The following is an 18217-nucleotide window of genomic DNA, read 5'->3' on the forward strand; positions in this document are numbered from 1 at the left end:
GCCCACCATCAGAATGGGAGTGTGACTATTCTTTTTCAAATTTCAGGGGATTCTGTAGGCTCTGATGCCCACTTAGCTTTAATGGTAACTTGGGCAAACACCACAGGAAAAAAATCTAATGGATGTGAAATTCATTACGTTTTTTTTTCATCTTCAGTGTTCACTTTGTGGGGTTAGTGATAAAAAAAAGTCCCCTAGAACTTATAATCTAGTGAGTTAGCTATAAACTGTGCATAATGAATATATTGCAAAATAAAATAAATAGAAATACAATGCTCTAGGCAGCGTAAATGGTAACTTGGCTTGGGGTCATGGGGAAGTAGGATGGAAGCCTGCTGGGGAGTTGGAAAGCTGGATGAAAATAATTAGCTTATGTGGAAGGTGAGAAGGGAGGAGGCAGTCTTGATGAAAAGTACGTGATGAATTACAGAGAAGAAATATCACCCAAGGGGCAGGCAGAGTGAAGGAATTAAGATACTGCTTGAGATGCTCTCATGCCACATCAGAGCGCCTGGCTTCATGTCCCAGCTCCACTTCCAGTTTCAGCTTCCTGCTAATACGCACCCTGGGAGGCAGCAGAGGATGGGCCCTAGTACTTGGGTTCCTGCCACCTGTGTGGAAGACCTGAATGGAGTTCCTAGATGCTGACTTTGGCCCGGCCCAGCTCCAGCTGTTGCAGGAATTTGGGGAGTGAACTTGTGGATGGGAGATCTCTTTCTCCTTCTTGTGTCACTTTTCATATTAATAGGAAAAAAAAAAAAAAGAGGCCAACATGATTCTACTCTGCCAGAGTGGTTCTCAAAAAACCAGCCTATAAAAAATGACAAAAGCTGAGGCCAATGTGATGTCATCTGTTCTACTCTTTTGGTGTCAGTCAGCCTTTTGGCCATTTGTCTGGGAGAAGGTTGCTTCATCTCTATAACCTCTCCTGGTTCTTGCAAATATTGTGAAATATTACTAGCCCGAACAGTGAGAATCACAGCTCAACCTCAAGCCTTCCATATTCAGCAGCTTCACTAATAAAACTGTACCCCTCTGAAAGGGAACTGGGGACAGAGATGCCATAAAAGAATTCTATAGGCCGGCGCCGCGGCTCACTAGGCTAATCCTCCGCCTTGCGGCGCCGGCACACCGGGTTCTAGTCCCGGTCGGGGCGCTGGTTCTGTCCTGGCTGCCCCTCTTCCAGGCCAGCTCTCTGCTATGGCCAGGGAGTGCAGTGGAGGATGGCCCAAGTGCTTGGGCCCTGCACCCCATGGGAGACCAGGAGAAGCACCTGGCTCCTGACATCGGAACAGCGCGGTGCGCCGGCCGCAGCGCGCCTACCGCGGTGGCCATTGGAGGGTGAACCAACGGCAAAAGGAACACCTTTCTCTCTGTCTCTCTCTCTCACTGTCCACTCTGCCTGTCAAAAAAAAAAAAAAAAAAAAAGAATTCTATACAAGATAAAATCTGTTATTCAGCATTTTAGCAACCACAACTCAAACACTTCACAGTGACTCAAGATCCTAAAGTGGCTTTTGAAATTAAACTATATGCAGTGAAGGCTAAACTCTTTAGGTTTTGAATAAACTAAAGTGCAATTTAGTTGACTGAAATGTTACCTGCTGGAGAGGTGGGTTCCCCCAGATTATTAGCCAATTGCTTGCTCTAACCGAACACGATTTTACCAGATTTCCACACTGATCAAAAGTAATTCATTCTTTATAACCAGAACAAAAATGGTTCAAATACAAGACTTTACTTTTATTTATTAATAAAGTGATCAGTTATGATTTTTGAAGTAAGGTTGAAAATGTTTTATATACATGTTAATGTAGGTTAGGTCATCCGAAAGACAAAGCAGAGTTAACATCAAGTCATGGTTGACGATTACACAAATGAGAAAAAAACAGAAGGCTGGTGGTACTTGGTAAGTAAAGACAACCAAAGTAAACCGTATTTCAAATTTGTTTATATAAAAGCATATTAAAGTTCCCTTTAAAATATTGTCCATCTTTCTTTTAAATGGGCATGGACTCCTCTATAACCATGCTCATATATAATAAACAACTAATAGCTTTCTTAATCTGTTAATACAAATACAATTCCTTGCTTCATTATGTAATCCAACAAAATAATAGAGTGAAGTGATTAGAAAAATATGAACCTTTCTGTTTCTATATTGTATTTTTAATTTAAATTGGAAAATACAGTGCAGATAATATGAAATATATGGATTTCAGATTTACATATTACTTGTATCTAACTGATTATTAGATATGGTCTTTATTTTGGCTGAAATGCAAAAATATGATTAATTTCTTAATAACAGTTTAGTTAAAAATACTTTCCATTGATAGCAGTGCCAGTCTGAGAACAACATAAGCGAAATACATTTTTAAGTTACTGTCTATTCAGTGCCCAAAACAGGCAGGTCCTAACACTAAGCCCTTAAAATACATTTGCTTTAAAGATAACTGAATGGCAATCTCACATGTCAGATAATCTTTAAACAATCCTGTAAACATTGTCAAAATTTGCTTTCTAATAGAAGTTCAAGTAAACATTGAATATTTGATTTAAACTAACCTTAGAGTCAAACTCATTTATAGCTACATATGTAAAAAGTTTTAAAAAAATCACCCTTATGTAAAGATGAAACCTAACTTTGTAAACATGTTCATTTTTAATAACTAATACACTACAGCTGCTCTTTGGTTTGGCATAGTGATATTGGTCTGATGCCTCAGGTACTGAGTATTCAAGTAAGTCTGTACCCAGGTATACTAAGTCTCTTGTGTAATTTTTTTTTTAATGGCAATGGCTAGACCTGAAATTCAACTTCATTTTCCTTGAGTATTGTCACCAATGTTCAAGTTTTTGAAGACCAAAGATAGCAATTATAAATTTTGACAGGGTTTCATTTTGACCTTTTCCCACCAAATAGTTGAGAGCAAGAATCAATACCAGTTGAAATACCAAAGAGGCAGCCTTTCCCTGATTCCCATACCATTTGTAGGCCCTTGATAAACAGTCATTATGAATAAATTTAGCTAAACATTATTAAGAATGCAGCAAAATATTGGCTCTAGATTAAATCAAATGTAACTAAAATAAGAGTGCTTCATTGAACATTTCTGAAAAGGTTTTAACTGTACTATTAAAGATGATGTTAAATAACAAATGAAAAGAATCATGAAAGATTCTAATACCATAAAGGTGCCTGAATAGGTTAAAGGAGAAAGTTAAGTTTCCGCAGTTGTTAGCTGGGTACATGCAAATTCTTTGATCTAAATGTAACAATACTCACAAAAAGTACCAGGTGTTTCTGTACGTAGTCAAATCTGTTTATAGACATTTACTGTGTCCTTGTAACTTACAGACTGCCAAACTGAATTGACATTTTGGTTGGAAATTGCTATTTCTTCACTCAGTCTGAGCTTCTAGAATCAAGATTCATAGTAAAGAAACGAAGGTGAGAGAATCCATAGTATCAGACCCTAAACTATGTTTTCAAGGCTAACACATACCTTCAGTTCAATGGGGGAAAAATAACTTTTAGAAAACCTAATAATAGATTAGCCAATGGAAATAAAATAAATTCTACAAATTTTATACCCAGAGTATCAATTATAAAGTTTATGCTACATTAGGAAATTACAGAGCTGTCCCCTAGTATGTTGTTTGACATATGGATAGTACTTCAAGGATGTTTGTTAGGTGAATGAAAAGTGAGGTTATTTTGCAAAATTAGGTATCACAGCATGTTAGGAGTCATCCAGTCCAACTCATTCCAGAGCCCCTTGCCCCCTGTAATCTGATTTTACAAGAAGGAAACTAACCCTTAATAGTTAGAGATGCTGGTAAGATTTCTCCTTACCCACCTACTGGAAGCAGTGAATCGTTGTGTGTGTGTGTGTGTATGTGTCTGTGAGAGAGAGAGAGAGAGAGAAACAATATAAAGGACAAGTAACATTTCTGATCATATTATTCTAAATAGTTTTTTCCCTAGCTCAAGTTGCATCCCAAGTCACTGTTAAGCTGTTAAAAGATTACTGTAAAAAATTTCAAAGTAATTTTTTGTCATTATCTAAATTGAAATTTGAAAGTCATCTCCATAGCGTGCTTTATTCTAAATAACTTTAGGACTGAAAATATTTCTTAACAGCTTACAATATACCTCCTATCTTTCCCTTGGCTTCTCTTCTAGCCATTTCCACCTGTTCACATTGTGTCCAATATTCCTATAGCACATGTGCCTTTGTCATTCCCTGCCCATACAAATACTCCTGAAAGTTCAACCAAATATAATTAAAAAGCAGAGGGGATCCAAAATATTTCTTAAACGGTCAAGTTTCCTTTAAGCCTTTGGCACATACTACAACATTGCATGGTTACATGAATGCTCTTAACTAAGTCAATTATACCAATATGTTCTATGCTCTAAATGATTACATTTAGGTATATGAATCCTTCTGTTATTTTATAGCCAAAAATAAAAAAAACTTTATTAAAAATGTTGAAAAGTATAAAACAGTAATTATAAATTAGCAAATACCCAATTAAAAAAAAGTTTTTTTTCCTTATACAGTACAAGCAACAGTAATTTTGATATTATTCACTCTCCGCCACCATCTGCCCTAGAAGTACTTAAGTTTTTACTTTGTGTTTTAGGAGTGAAAATGTATATGGATACTAGGAAACAACTCTAATAATGTAACTCAGGTATCAGGAAAGTAAGTATGCCATGTTAACACGCGGTGATAGCTCATATTATAGCATCTCATACAGGTAAGCGTTATTTCCAAAGTAAAAGTTAAGTCACTTCCGTCGCTGTGAGTGTGCTGCACAAATGGACACTTAGGATTAAGGCATCGTTCTGCTCTGGAGAAGGGCTTCTGTAGATCCAGCGAACTGTACAAAGGCTTCCTTTTTTAAAAATATATCTTCTGTTATATTTCAATTATCTCATCCCATTGATCATTTTCTTGCAAATAAAATTGAAAATAGTCCACAATGTGTTTAAATACCTATAAAAATAAAAACAATTACTGATTAAAACTTAAGTTTTTATTTCTCAAAATAGTAAATGGTTTTGTGGGCTAAAGTATAAAGTTGCTAATAGAACAAGACAGGAAATATGCTCTTTAATACTATGAATATTATAATAATAAATAATTTGAAAGCATTAAGGGGATATCACTGACTTTCTTCTTTCCCTGAAGCATCCACAAGAGTATTTTAAAAGGGGTGTTTTTTTTTTTTAATGTTTATTTTTTCATCCACTTGAAGACACAGTGAGAATGAGAGAGAGTGAAAGAAAGGAGGGGCAGAGAGATAGATCTTCCATCTGCTGGTTCTCTCCCCAAATATCACAACAGCCAGGAGCCCAGAACTCTATCCAGGTCTCCATGTGGGTGGCAGTGGCCAAACCATGTAAGCCATCATCTGCTCTCTCCCAGGATGTATTTGTAAGGAGTTAGATGACAAGAGTTGTAGCTGGGATTCAAACCAGCACTCTGATACGGGATGTGGGCATCCTAGCAGCAGCTTAACCTGCTGTGTTTGCTCTTAAATAGTCCTTCCTCCCTGGCTGCTGACTCAGTCCTCGCTTGAGGAGCCACGCTGTCCACCTACACTGTTCTAAGACTGCTGGTAAGGCCTGAGGAAGTTCCCATGGCAACTGTTGGAGGAGTTTCAGCTGAGGAGACTCAACAACCACAAGCATCACATTATTCCGCCTACATTAAGAAGCAATGCAGAACCAGGACTGAGGACCACAGTCACAGTTCACCGGGGCAGGAAACTGACTCATGGTCACCACATTCAGCTTCTCAGCTTCTCTTCAGACTCAGCTCACTCTGCCCACAGGGATCGATCCTGTCCTAGGTGTTGATTCTAACTCTGGACACAGGTCTTGTAAGGACCTGCCTGCTGATATCGAGCCCTCCTGAGGTATAGCCCTGACACTGAGGAATGGGCAGCCGGTGAATGCGTCATCCTCGTGCACGTCTGTGGTCTCGGTTAGCAGTGCTCTGCTGTGGGAGCTTTCACAAACCAAGAACATCAATGAATCGCAGGGCTTGTCTAAGCCTTTAATATTAGCCGCTCTTCTCTGGATGCAATTTTTTTAATAGTGGCCAAATTCCCTTTTTATTCTTGAATGAATGAATAAGATGCTGAACAAGTTAATTGTCCAAGCACCCATCTTAAACTCTATTTATTAGTTTTTCCATTAATCTACCAGCAAATATTCACTAACATTATTGTACAAGTGGTAAGAAAATGAGACTTTGAGCAGATGTCATCTTCCAGTTTCTCCTGCATTGCCTACTTTTGTTGATACAACTGAAAGGTTAAAAAAATAGAATGGCATATTGTTTTGAGACAATGAGATATGTATATAAACTACATTTGTTCAAGAAAATTACCTTTATACTGTCTTACCTTGCTCCTATTCAAATGGTTAGTTATGAACAAGAGGTACTCAATTTTCTATTGCCACTGTAACATGGTTATTTGTCCCTGTAAGCACACAATTATACCATGACATGACAAAAAAGAGAAGTATTCAGTTTTTGGATAAATGGTAAAACTGATTACAGTGAAAACGACTACAAAGTAAAACACTAAACAGGATTACAGTCCTTACCACTTATCTTCTAAAACCCAGAAGTGCGTACAGAGCATCAGGAGTCAAAGGCCTGGTTTTGATGCTTATCCTCATAAAGATATTCGTTGGCTTTAAAGATGTTAAGCAGCAATAATTAAAAAGTCTACAAAATGAATTTTTGCCTTCATCCTATGCAAGGGGTCTAATGATCTTAATGAAGGGCCCAAGATAATAAATTAAGAGAACATTTTAAATGCTGCTAAAAGGTCAACACAATCAAATTCTCACAGCAAGCTCTTTATTATCCAGGGTTAGTACAAACTGAATGGAATGTCTCAGATCCTTTTTGTGCATTGCAAGATGATGATGACAGTGTTACCACTATTACCATTAAGAACGACCTCAGATGTATTTAGGCTGTAATATAATGCTAAGTGTGCGGCTACACAATACCGCAAACCCTGAAAACTCCCACTTCAGTATGATCAATTACTCCATGAATCCATGATTCATGAAATGATTAAGAGTCTTCAATAAAAGGTTAAAATATATTCAGTATACTTTTTTAGCTAAGGCAGCAAGAGGACAGTGTTTTTCAAAAATTATTTTCAACTAAGAAAACGCTAACCTCTAAAGAATAATGTTGACTAAAACATTCAGAACACTCAATGCCTAAGGAACTTTCAGCATGTGGATGAAGAACGTGTGGATGGGTAACACGAAAGTCAGCTGACAGAATAAATCCCATCGCTGGGCATCAGACCCCCCTCTGCCTTCTTTCTCCACAGAAGCTACCTATGAACACAAACACCCTATATCTAGTATTTATTAAAAAGTTTAACATGTTTTAGTAACTTTTAGTATCACATTATTTTGATTTTTCCGCATTTACTAAATCTGTTGATTTGCAGTTGAACCAGAAGCAGCAGTGTTTTCAAGTGAGAACTATTACCTGATCTGACGCCTTCTTCAGCTCCGTTCTCCAGCCACTGAGATTCATTGTCCAACAAACGGTTTTTTGATTCACTAAGTGGTTTGATAGGAAAAGGTTGATTTGAGCCACTACTGAAAAGAGGATCAAACGGTTTAGTATATAGCTTAGTGCTCAATTCAAGATACTTAATAAATTAATAAGCAGGAAATTAGTATTCCTTCTCCTAAATATGTGAGGGCAACTCATGAGATCTCAGCACTATGAGAAACTATCTTCCAAAGAACACTATGCCCACAACCCCCCGTTAAATGGCTCTCTAGACCCAGGGATCTACACTTCAACACTGCCAATGGAAACAATTAGACAACAGAAAAGAAGCTTCAGAGGCCAGTCTGAATGCTCATAACAGGTTAATCAGGAGCCATAAGGGAGTGCGAGGACAGGTGAGGATCTATGTCTGTGGCCAGTACAAAAAAATTACCTGTCATTTCCCAAGTTTTCTGCTTTCTACCTCTGCAGTTTAGATCTAAGGGGAAAAAATGATTCAGTGATTCAGCGTAGACTTATTTTTTCTAGCTAAGAGATCCAGGAAGGAAGGAACAGAAAAAGGAAAGGAGGAGGAAAGGGAATAATATTTGCTGGGTCCTCATTATGGGCCAACCACTGTGTAAGTGCTTTGTGTATATGATCTGGACTCTCAGAGCCACCTTTGGAGATAGGTATCATTCTCTTGGTTTCTAGAGATAGAAAATGAATCTCAGATGTTTAAGTGACCTGTTTAGAACTGTAATAAATGTAAGAGCTCAAAGGCTCAACACCTCAGGCTGTAGATTCTAAGGCCTGTGTTCTTCCAATATTAGTAGGCTAGCCTGGACTTTACAATCCTTCCTCCCTTATGGTTTATTTCTGTAACAAATGTATCTCAACTGCTTTACTTGGACAGAAATATTTCCAGCTTCTTTAAAATTTCATTTAAATTATTTTGCTGAATTTGTGAAAGTCTGTTTGCCATGACAATACTGAGAAAATTTCCTCCAAGACAGATGAATTAATAAGAAAAAAATTCATATTCTCTAATCTTATTATTATTGACATTGCAGTTTAAATCTATTTATCAGATAGATTTTAAAATAAAAGAGTGATCAGTACATTGACTGATTTCTTTAAAAACATGTAACTGATAATATAAAGCAATGTAATAAAATGCTGAGAGAATATCCTAGCTCTTAGGAAGATATAGCATATTTAGATGCTCTTAGTAGACATTTTCAGTTTTATGTGATTGTCTTGGCTCAACGGTTAACACACTGACTAGATAAGCATTCTCTTTCCTTTCTCAAAAGTAATATTTTGGGGATGATCAAAAAATATGGTTATCCTATATGCACACATTAACCCTCCATTAAAAAATTTAAAGAGAATATTTGTTTTCTGTTAATGTTGGCTGGCTGAATGACCTTTACATTTACCTAAAATATAAGTACATCTAACATGTTACAGTTTGTTTTACAATAAACACTGAAAAACGTAAGGACAAGAAGCACACCTTCTGGGAAATTCATCTTGGTTTGCAACAGAAGCTTGTTCCGGATCCGTCCCCACAAGGCGGGTTGGAAAACTGCAACCATCACCCAAGCTACATCATAGGAAATATCAACAATGACTTAAATTATATTTGTATTAAGTTAATCAAAGTAGTCAAATTTAACACTTGTATTTCAGAGTCATAGCTTAAAGAAATTATCACAACTTGTCATTTTAGAGAATAATTTCTAAGATTTCTAATTTTAGAGGGTTATTTCTACCATGGAAGACATAAACCCCTTTCTTTTATATAGTTTACATATATTTAGAAAGAAAGTCTTCCATGCTTATTAAGATTATGATACCTGTTAACTTGTGAAACACAGGTATTCAAATATTTGGGTAACTGATCTGCTTAATCATTTCAGATAGCATACAGGCTCAGATTGAAAGATGTAAGCTCCACATATTTATTCATTTAACAACATTCATAAAACAAAAATTTACTGAACGTCCATGAGGTTCCGGGTACTGTCTTAATCATGAATGAAACAGCACTGAACAAAGAGAAGAAAACCTCTCTCAGAAGTTTACAGTTTAAAAGAGCACAGGTATGCCCCCTTTTTTTTTTAAGAGTTTTTAACACAAGTCTTTTTTTTTTTTTTGACAGGCAGAGTGGACAGTGAGAGAGAGACAGAGAGAAAGGTCTTCCTTTTGCCGTTGGTTCACCCTCCAATGGCCGCCGCGGTAGGCGCGCTGCGGCCGGCGCACTGCGCTGATCCAATGGCAGGAGCCAGGTGCTTCTCCTGGTCTCCCATGGGGTGCAGGGCCCAAGCACTTGGGCCATCCTCCACTGCCTTCCCGGGCCATAGCAGAGAGCTGGCTTGGAAGAGGGGCAACCGGGACAGAATCCAGTGCCCCGACCGGGACTAGAACCCAGTGTGCCAGTGCCGCAGGCGGAGGATTAGCCTATTGAGCCGCGGCGCCAGCCAACACAAGTCTTTTTTTTAATAGACTTATTTGAAAAATCAGATTTACAGCACATGAGGGAGAGACAGAGAGAGAGGAACGAGAAGAGAGATCTTCCATTTTGCTGGTTTATTTCCCAAATGGCCACAATAACTAGTGCTGGGCCAGACCGAAGCCAGAAGCCAGGAGCTTCATCGGGCCTCCCACGTGTGTGCAGGGGCCCAAGCACTTGGGCCATCCTCTGCTGCTTTCTCAGGCACACTGGCAGAGAGCTGGATCAGAAGTGGAGCAGACAGGACATGAACTGTGCCCATAGGGGATGCCACTGTTGCAGACAGTGGCTTAACCTGCAGCACCACAGTGCTAGCCCCGCCTTACTTTCACATTAAAATTTTTTAAAATTATTTTTTATTAGAGAGAGAGAGAGGGAGGGAGAGAGAGGGAGAGATTGCGAGAGAGAGAGAGAGAGAGACAGACTGAGAGCTCCTATCTGCTGGATCACACCCCCAAATGTCCACAATGACCTGGGCTGGGTTGGGGTCAAAGCCAGAAGCCAGGAAGTCAAACCAGGTCTCCCATGTGGGTAGCAGGAACTCAATCACTTGATACAACACCATTGCCTCCCAAGGTGTGCAACTGGTGGGACGCTGGAGTCAGGCATCGGAGCTGGGAATTAAGCCCAGGCACTCTGATAATGGAATGTGGGCATCTTAACCACCAGGCCAAATACCTGCTCCTACTTTCATGTCTTATTTATTTTACTTTTTAAAAAATTTGTACATTTGGACAGAGAAGGGAGAGAGAGATATAGAGAGCGTGACACAGAGAATGAGCAAGTGAGAGAGAGAGAGAGAGAGAGAATAAATTACCAGTAATTCATGTCACTCCTATCCAGTGGTTCATAACCTAGATATCCCCAACAGCTGGGGAGCCAAAGCTGGGAGCTGGGAACTCAACTCAGGTCTCTCACGTGGGTGGCAGGAACCCACTGACTTGAGCCATCACCTCTCCTCCCAGGTCTGCATCAGCAGGAAGCTGGAATCAGGAGCCATAAGCAGGCATCAAATCCTGGGACTCCAACACAGGAAGTGGGGGACTTAGCTAGCATCTGAACTGCTAGGACAAACACCCGTCCCATACTTTCAGATTTTAAACCAAACACCAAAATTGCATATGATAAGGACTTTTACTTTCAGCCAAAATGGAATGGTAAAGTTACATGTCAATGGAAATAGCCAGAAACTGAACAGTGTAGAGAAAAACCTGTTTTCAAAATAGGTAACACAGAACTATAGATCTCAGAGAGAAGGAGAACAAGCGGAGTGAATGCCAGCTTTCTGCAGGGACCTTGGCACTGGAAGGGAGCCAAGCAGAGCAAGGGGATCTCACACTGAATCGAGGTGACAGAGGTGGGCAATAGGAGGCTCTGAGGCGCCTTGACATCGGAGACACAGTTGAGAAATAGGGAGATATGCGGAGAAATAACTACATAAATCTGTACAGTGTTGTCCTCGAGTCTTTTGTTGAATACGAGGCTGCGCTGGTGAATATGGAAAAACATTGGAAAGCAGAAGATGTACAATTCATAGAGTTCCCACAAAACAGTCAAAGCTGACCAGTCACAGCAGAAAGATCTAGCTGAGTGCACGGAATTGGTAGAGAGCCCCCTACTGCAGGGCTAAACTAGCCCTCGTGAAAATGCTACCCTGGATCTAATCCATAAAGCTTAAAACCTGTCTCAAAAAGAAGAAATTGAAACACAAGTAACTTAACTGCCTGTCCAGACAAAATTCAACATTCTTTAAAAGGAGACAATAAAATTGATACCCAGCTTACAAGGATCATTCAAAATGTCCAACACCCAGGGGCAGGTGTTTAGGCTTAGTGGTTAAGATGTCACTTAGACACCCTGATCCCATAGTGGAGTGCCTGGGTTTGATTCTCAAATCCACCTCCTGATTCCAGCTTCTGGCCAACTGCAGACCCTGGGAAGCGACATGTGGAAGTACAGTGGTGGTTGGGTTCCTGCCACCCATGTGGGAAACTTGAACTGAGTCCCTAGCTCTTGACTTTGGCCTAGCCCAGTCCAGGCTGTTGTGGGCAACTGGGAAGTGAACAAGCAAATGGGAGCTCTCTTTCATCTGTCTGTCTGCCTGCCACGCAAATGAAAAAGAAAACGAAAAGTGCAGCATAAGTCAAAAACTGCTAGACAAGAGAAGTAGCAGAAACTGTGATCCAATGCTAAGGGAAAACAAAACAAAAAAAAAGCCAATAGAAAAGAATCAAAAAGTTATCAATTTCAGTAAAAGTTAGCAAAGACGACTAAAACAGCAATTTTAAATGTCCATGAATTAAAAGAAAAAATGGTATTATAAAAGGAGAAGTAAGGTATTAAGAAAAGAACCAAATTAATTTCTGGAGCTGAAAATATACCTGAAATGGGAAACATACTAGATGGGCTGACCACCAGATTAAGTGCTACAGAAGAAGTGGTCAGTGAACTTGTAGACTTAGTAGTAGAAATTAACCAAACTGAGGCAAAGAGAAATGAAGATGGGGCTGGGAGAGAGAAGGACAGAGTGGCAATGACCTGTGGGTCACTACCAAGCAGTTTACAGACACGTGTTTGAGTACTGGTAAAGCTGGCAGCGAGTGGATGAGAGGAGGGAAGCACGCAGAAAAATTCCTGAAGATATAATGGATAAAAAATTATTCAGATCTGTTGATCATTATAGATTTCACAGATCCAAGAAGCCAGCCTAAAGAACAATCACCAAATAACTGCTTAAAACCAGTGACAAAAATGAAATCTTAAAAGTAGTCAAATCTTAGGCCTGCGCCGTGGCTCAATAGGCTCATCCTCCGCCTTGTGGCGCTGGCACACCGGGTTCTAGTCCCGGTTGGGGTGCCAGATTCTGTCCCGGTTGCCCCTCTTCCAGGCCAGCTCTCTGCTATGGCCCAGGAGTGCAGTGGAGGATGGCCCAAGTGCTTGGGCCCTGCACCCCATCAGAGACCAGGAGAAGCACCTGGCTCCCCTGCCTTCGGATCAGCACGGTGCGCCGGCCGCAGCGCGCCGACTGCGGCGGCCTTTGGAGGGTGAACCAACGGCAAAGGAAGACCTTTCTCTTTGTCTCTCTCTCTCACTGTCCACTCTGCCTGTCAAAAAAAAAAAAAAAAAAAAAAACAAAAAAAAAACAGGCCAGTCCACTGCAGTGGCTTTCAATGTGGTAAGCCTGGGCTTCAGCAGAAGTCAGCTTGTGAAGAGCCCTGGCAGCTCTGCCAAGAGTTGGATCACTGGAAATGGACCTGCCCTGGAGTCGAAGGATGCCCAGGTCAGAGCCACAGATCTTATTGGCTCTAAGCTGAAAAGCCCTTCACTCAGCCCAACTTCCAAAGGGACCACTGCAGCTGAGGGGATGGTCAAGTAGGGTCAGCAACATTGCAGGCAGAACTGTAAATTTCTTGTTAGAGATGCCACCTGCCTTTACCTGGCCAGCTCTCCTCCCAGGACAGCCAAGTAATGAAAGTCAACAGAGTGCCTTCCCCTAGGAGGTTCACACCTCCCTTAGGATATACCCCATGTGAAGAGATTGATAGGTCTGGGCCTCTGAATTTACAAGGCCTAAAGCCCACCAGATTATTATCAAGCCCCTTCTATCAGGTTCTATTTGCCTCTCAATCAAAAAACTTAATTGTAGCTTAGACAGCACCTTGCTTAGCTCCTCTAATAATGACTCTGTCCTTTGTTCTAGGCCCTGTCTAGTGCACTTGGGCCTCATTCCTTTGTAATCATAACCTCTACTCTACCACCAATGGCTCTACTCCCAACCTGTGTGTACTGATGGTCCTCTTCCCCACTTAATGCTGTATAATTGTTCAAACCTGGTAAATGCCACTCTTAGGATCATTGGTTACTATCCTCACTCTGTCTTTTATGACCTTGTCTAAATATGATCAGAGTCGGCAAACTTGGAAGGCTTCCATAGCCTTGGCAACTCATGACGACAGCCTAGGGTGGTTACTGGCGCCATAAACTAGAGTGTCAATTTGTTGGGTCAACAACAGGAGCCACTGTGCACTTGCTCCTCATGTGGGATCTCTGTCCTTAATGTGCTGTACATTTTGATTTAATGCTATAACTAGTACTCAAACAGTATGTTTCACTTTGTGTTTCTATGTGGGTGCAAACTGTTGAAATCTTTATACTAAATTGATCTTCTGTATATAAAGAGAATTGAAAATGAATCTTGATGCAAATGGGAGGGGAGAGGGAGCGGGAGAGGGGAGGGTTGCGGGTGGGAGGGAAGTTATGGGGGGGGGGAGCCATTGTAATCCATAAGCTGTACACTGGAAATTTATATTCATTAAATAAAAGTAAAAAAAAAAAAAAGTAGTCAAATCTTAAAAAAAAAAAAAAAAAATAAGGCACAGCAATTTACCAACAGTAGAATAAAGAGTGAGTCTGACTTGTCAATAACAAGATACACCAGAAGATAACGGAATAAAGTCTTTTAAAGGAAGGGACCCCCCCATCCTCCCCAAAAACACCCTGTCAAATCTGGATTCTCTGTTTAGAGAAAATAGTTTTCACAGTGGAAGAGGGCCCAAGTCCTTAGGCCCCTGCACCCATGTGGAAGACCCAGAAGAAGCTCCTGGCTCCCAGCTTCAGATTGGCCCAGCTCTGGTAGTTGTGGCCATCTGGGGAGTGAACCAGAGGATGGAAGACCTCTCTCTCTGCCTCTCCTTCTCTCTCTGTGTAACTGTGACTTTCAACTAAAATAAATAAATCTTAAAAAAAAAGCAGCTTTCAAAACAAATAGTCTGGTGTTCCAACCAGTAGGAGTGGAAAAACCTGGAATACATGAGACAATCGAGAAACAACACAGAACAGATTGTAAAAGTCAGCAATAAAATCCACACAAAATGAGGTGCAAAAACAACTGAACAAAAATGAAGAGTACAACACTGAGCTGTACAAAACTTTGAACTTAATACATGTAGAACTGGAGTTCCTACAGTAACGGCAGGGGGAGAAGACCACAGAATGAAAAATTATAATTACAGGTTTTTAAAATTTGATGAAAGCTATAAAAACAACATATATAAGAATCTTAACCAATCCAACTATATCAAAGTATGTGACAAATTGTGTGAAAAACAGTGATAAACAAAAAGACTTAAAAGTAACCAGAGAGAAGACATATTTTATATATAGAGAGGGTAAAAATATGTGTGATCATTAACTTGCCATTAAAAAAAAGCCAAAAGACAACAATGCAACATCTAAAATTCTATATCACACAACAATGTCCTTCAAAAATGAAGGCAAAATAAGTCAGTTTCAGACAAAAAGAAAAGGCAGTTAATTAAGATGAAAACCTGCCAACACCTCATGAAAATACATCACTTGAATTAAAATAATCTTCCTTCTCTATGATTTTGGCAGTTTAAAGGCCTAAAATGGCTGGGAACTAGGGAGACATGGAAACCATGAATCATACGGAATACATATTCTTTCACACTTGAATTAAAATTACATTATGCGTTTGTCTTCTTTGATTGAAGATAATAGAGTGCATATGAAATCTGCAAAGGAATCTTTGTGAAGCTAATACATATAAATTCTTGTAGGTTTTTACTTTAAACAACTTATTTTCATTTTGAAGGAAAAAGGTGATTCTTACTTTTTATAAATCAAATTTATTTTTCTACTTTCCATTTAAATACGTATGTTCAAAGACTCCCTTTATCTTACATAAAAAAGAAAAAGTAAAATATTTTATATAAAATCAAGATATTCTGAGTTTTCATCCTAAATGCCCATTAGAATGTCATTGTATATTCTATGAATGTTAAAATATTTAACCAGAGAGAGAGAACACAGATTTCATATTTCCTGAGATCTGCATTTTGTAAATTACCTTGAAAATACTGGAAGCAGCCAATATTTCTTTTCATCACCAAATACTTGTCTCCAATTTTTACTGTATCCAAGAGAGAAACCATTTCCATCTGGTCCATATGAAAATGTGGGTGCACGGAATGATTCTGTTAAAAATAAATATACATAAAAATCTAATTATTAATAATTAAATATAGAAGGTACTCATTTTCATGCTTATATCTCTAACATTAAAAAACTTATAACTTTTAACTATTTGTAGAAATTAAAAGATAAATTTCTGAGATTCATTTGGGAAAAAATAGCATATTTGCTATTTCTTTTTATTTATTTATTTTTTTAAAGATTTTATTTATTTATTTGAGAGGTAGAGTTACAAACAATGAAAGAGAGAGACAGAGGAAAAGGTCTTCCTTCCGTTGGTTCATCCCCCAAATGGCTGCAACGGCCAGAGCTGCACTGATCCGAAGCCAGGAGCCAGGTGCTTCCTCCTGGTCTCCCACGTGGGTGCAGGGGCCCAAGCATTTGGGCCATCTTCTACTGCCCTCCCGGGACACAGCAGAGAGCTGAACTGGAAGAGCAGCAACCGGGACTAGAACCGGCGCCCATATGGGATGCAGGCGCTGCACGCAGAGGATTAACCAACTGCGCCACAGCGCCGGCCCATAATTATTTTTTCTTAAAGATTTATTTTTATTATTTGAAAGTCAGAGCTGCAAAGAGAGAAGGAAAGTCAGAGCTACAAAGAGAGAGGGAGAGAAAGAAGGAGAGAGAACGATCCTTTACCCATTGGCTCACTCTCTAAATGGCCTCAATGGCCACGCCAAAGCTAAGAGCCAAGAATTTCATTTGGGTCTCCCTCATAGGTGCAGGGTTCCAAGCACTTGGGTCATCCTCTGCTGCTTTCCCAGGCACATTAGCAGGGAGCTAGACTGGAAGTGGAGAAGCTGGGCTTCGAACTGGTGCCCATATGGAATGCCGGCACTGCAGACAGTGGCTTAACCCACCGTACCACAGCACCAGCCCCATTTACTCTTTCATCAACCATATGGAATAATATGTCAAAACAATTAATATTACTGAAACTCTGACAAAGGTTATGTTTAATATAGCTTATATACACACCACTTTAAAAGATTTATTTGAGAGAGAGACAGAGAGAATGACAGAGATATCTTCCATCCACTGGCTCACTCCCTAGATGGTTGCAATGGCCAGGGCTGAGAAAGGCCAAAGCCAAGAGCTAGCAGTTTCATCTGGTTAACCCAAGTAGCTGAAGACACCTAAGCGCTTGGGCCATCCTCTGCTGCTTTCCAAGGTTATTAGCAGGGAGCTGGATTGGAACTGAAATAGCCAGCATATGAACTGGTGCCCATTTGGGATGACAGCATCATAGGTAGTGACTTTACCTCTATGCCACAAGGCTGGGTCCTTTAATTATATTTTTAAAAAGATATTCTTTAGTCATTATTTATAAACTTCTATGTTCCTGATGGCACAGCATAAGGTAATTGGTATCCAAAGACAAACTACTACAGGAAATTCTCCCAAAGTGTCTAACAAAACTACAATGTAGTAAGCATTAAAACAGTCATGGTAGGGGTCAGTGTTGTGGCACAGCAGATTAAGCTATTCCATTTCCCATCCAGCATCCTACTAATGCGCCTGGGAAAGCAGCAGAAGATGGCCCAAGTGCCACCCATATGGGAGAACTGGATGGAGTTTCAGACTCCTGGCTTCAGCCTGGCCCGGCCCCCACTATCACAGCGATCCAGGGAGCAAACCAGCGATGGAAGATCTTCCTCTCTGTCTCTGTAACTTTTCTAAATAAATAAAATCAATCTTAAAAAAAAAAAAAGAGTTGTGGTGGACTATGAGAACAGAGGTGAAAAATCCTATGCTTGCCTGGATAGGGACATGTATGTCTTTTTTTTTTCTTTTTTCTTTCTTTCTTTTTTTTTTTAAAGATTTATTTATTTGTTTGACAGGCAGAGTTACAGAGAGGGAGAGGGAGAGAGAAAGAGAGAAGTCTTCCATCTGCTGGTTCACTCCCCAAATGGCTGCAATGGCCAGTGCTGTGCTGATCCAAAGCCAGGAGCCAAGAGCTTCTTTCAGGTCTCCCAAATGGGTACAGGAGCCAAGGACTTGGACCATCTTCTACTGCTTTCCCAGGCCATAGCAGAGAGATAGACCAGAAGAGCAGCAGCCAGGACTTGAACTGGTGCCCATATGGATGCCAGCACCACAGGCAGTGGCTTTATCCACTAAGCCACAGTCAGCCCAAACATGTATGACT

The 18217-nt window shown here is 40.0% G+C and overlaps 1 protein-coding gene across 8 annotated transcripts in view; it reads right to left on the reverse strand.

The window, feature by feature from the left end:
* Window positions 1-1722: 1722 nt before the first annotated feature.
* The window catches only part of ZDHHC20 (zinc finger DHHC-type palmitoyltransferase 20), an 83043-nt gene continuing 66548 nt past the window's right edge, over window positions 1723-18217 (reverse strand). For 2 of the 8 annotated variants that reach the window (XM_062194548.1, XM_062194552.1), the window contains 5 exons: window positions 15941-16067; window positions 9073-9162; window positions 7545-7654; window positions 6427-6504; window positions 1723-5009 (listed from right to left, as the gene is read on the reverse strand). In XM_062194548.1, coding sequence (XP_062050532.1) covers window positions 6467-6504; window positions 7545-7654; window positions 9073-9162; window positions 15941-16067 — 365 coding nt within the window. In that variant the 3' untranslated portion in view covers window positions 1723-5009; window positions 6427-6466. Of the gene's footprint in view, window positions 5010-6426; window positions 6505-7544; window positions 7658-8007; window positions 8053-9072; window positions 9163-15940; window positions 16068-18217 lie in introns of those variants that run through there. The other 6 variants (XM_062194547.1, XM_062194551.1, XM_062194554.1 and 3 more) reach the window with 4 other exon arrangements.

This window comes from Lepus europaeus, chromosome 6 (genome assembly GCF_033115175.1).
Source record: "Lepus europaeus isolate LE1 chromosome 6, mLepTim1.pri, whole genome shotgun sequence".
Classification (NCBI taxonomy): domain Eukaryota; kingdom Metazoa; phylum Chordata; class Mammalia; order Lagomorpha; family Leporidae; genus Lepus; species Lepus europaeus.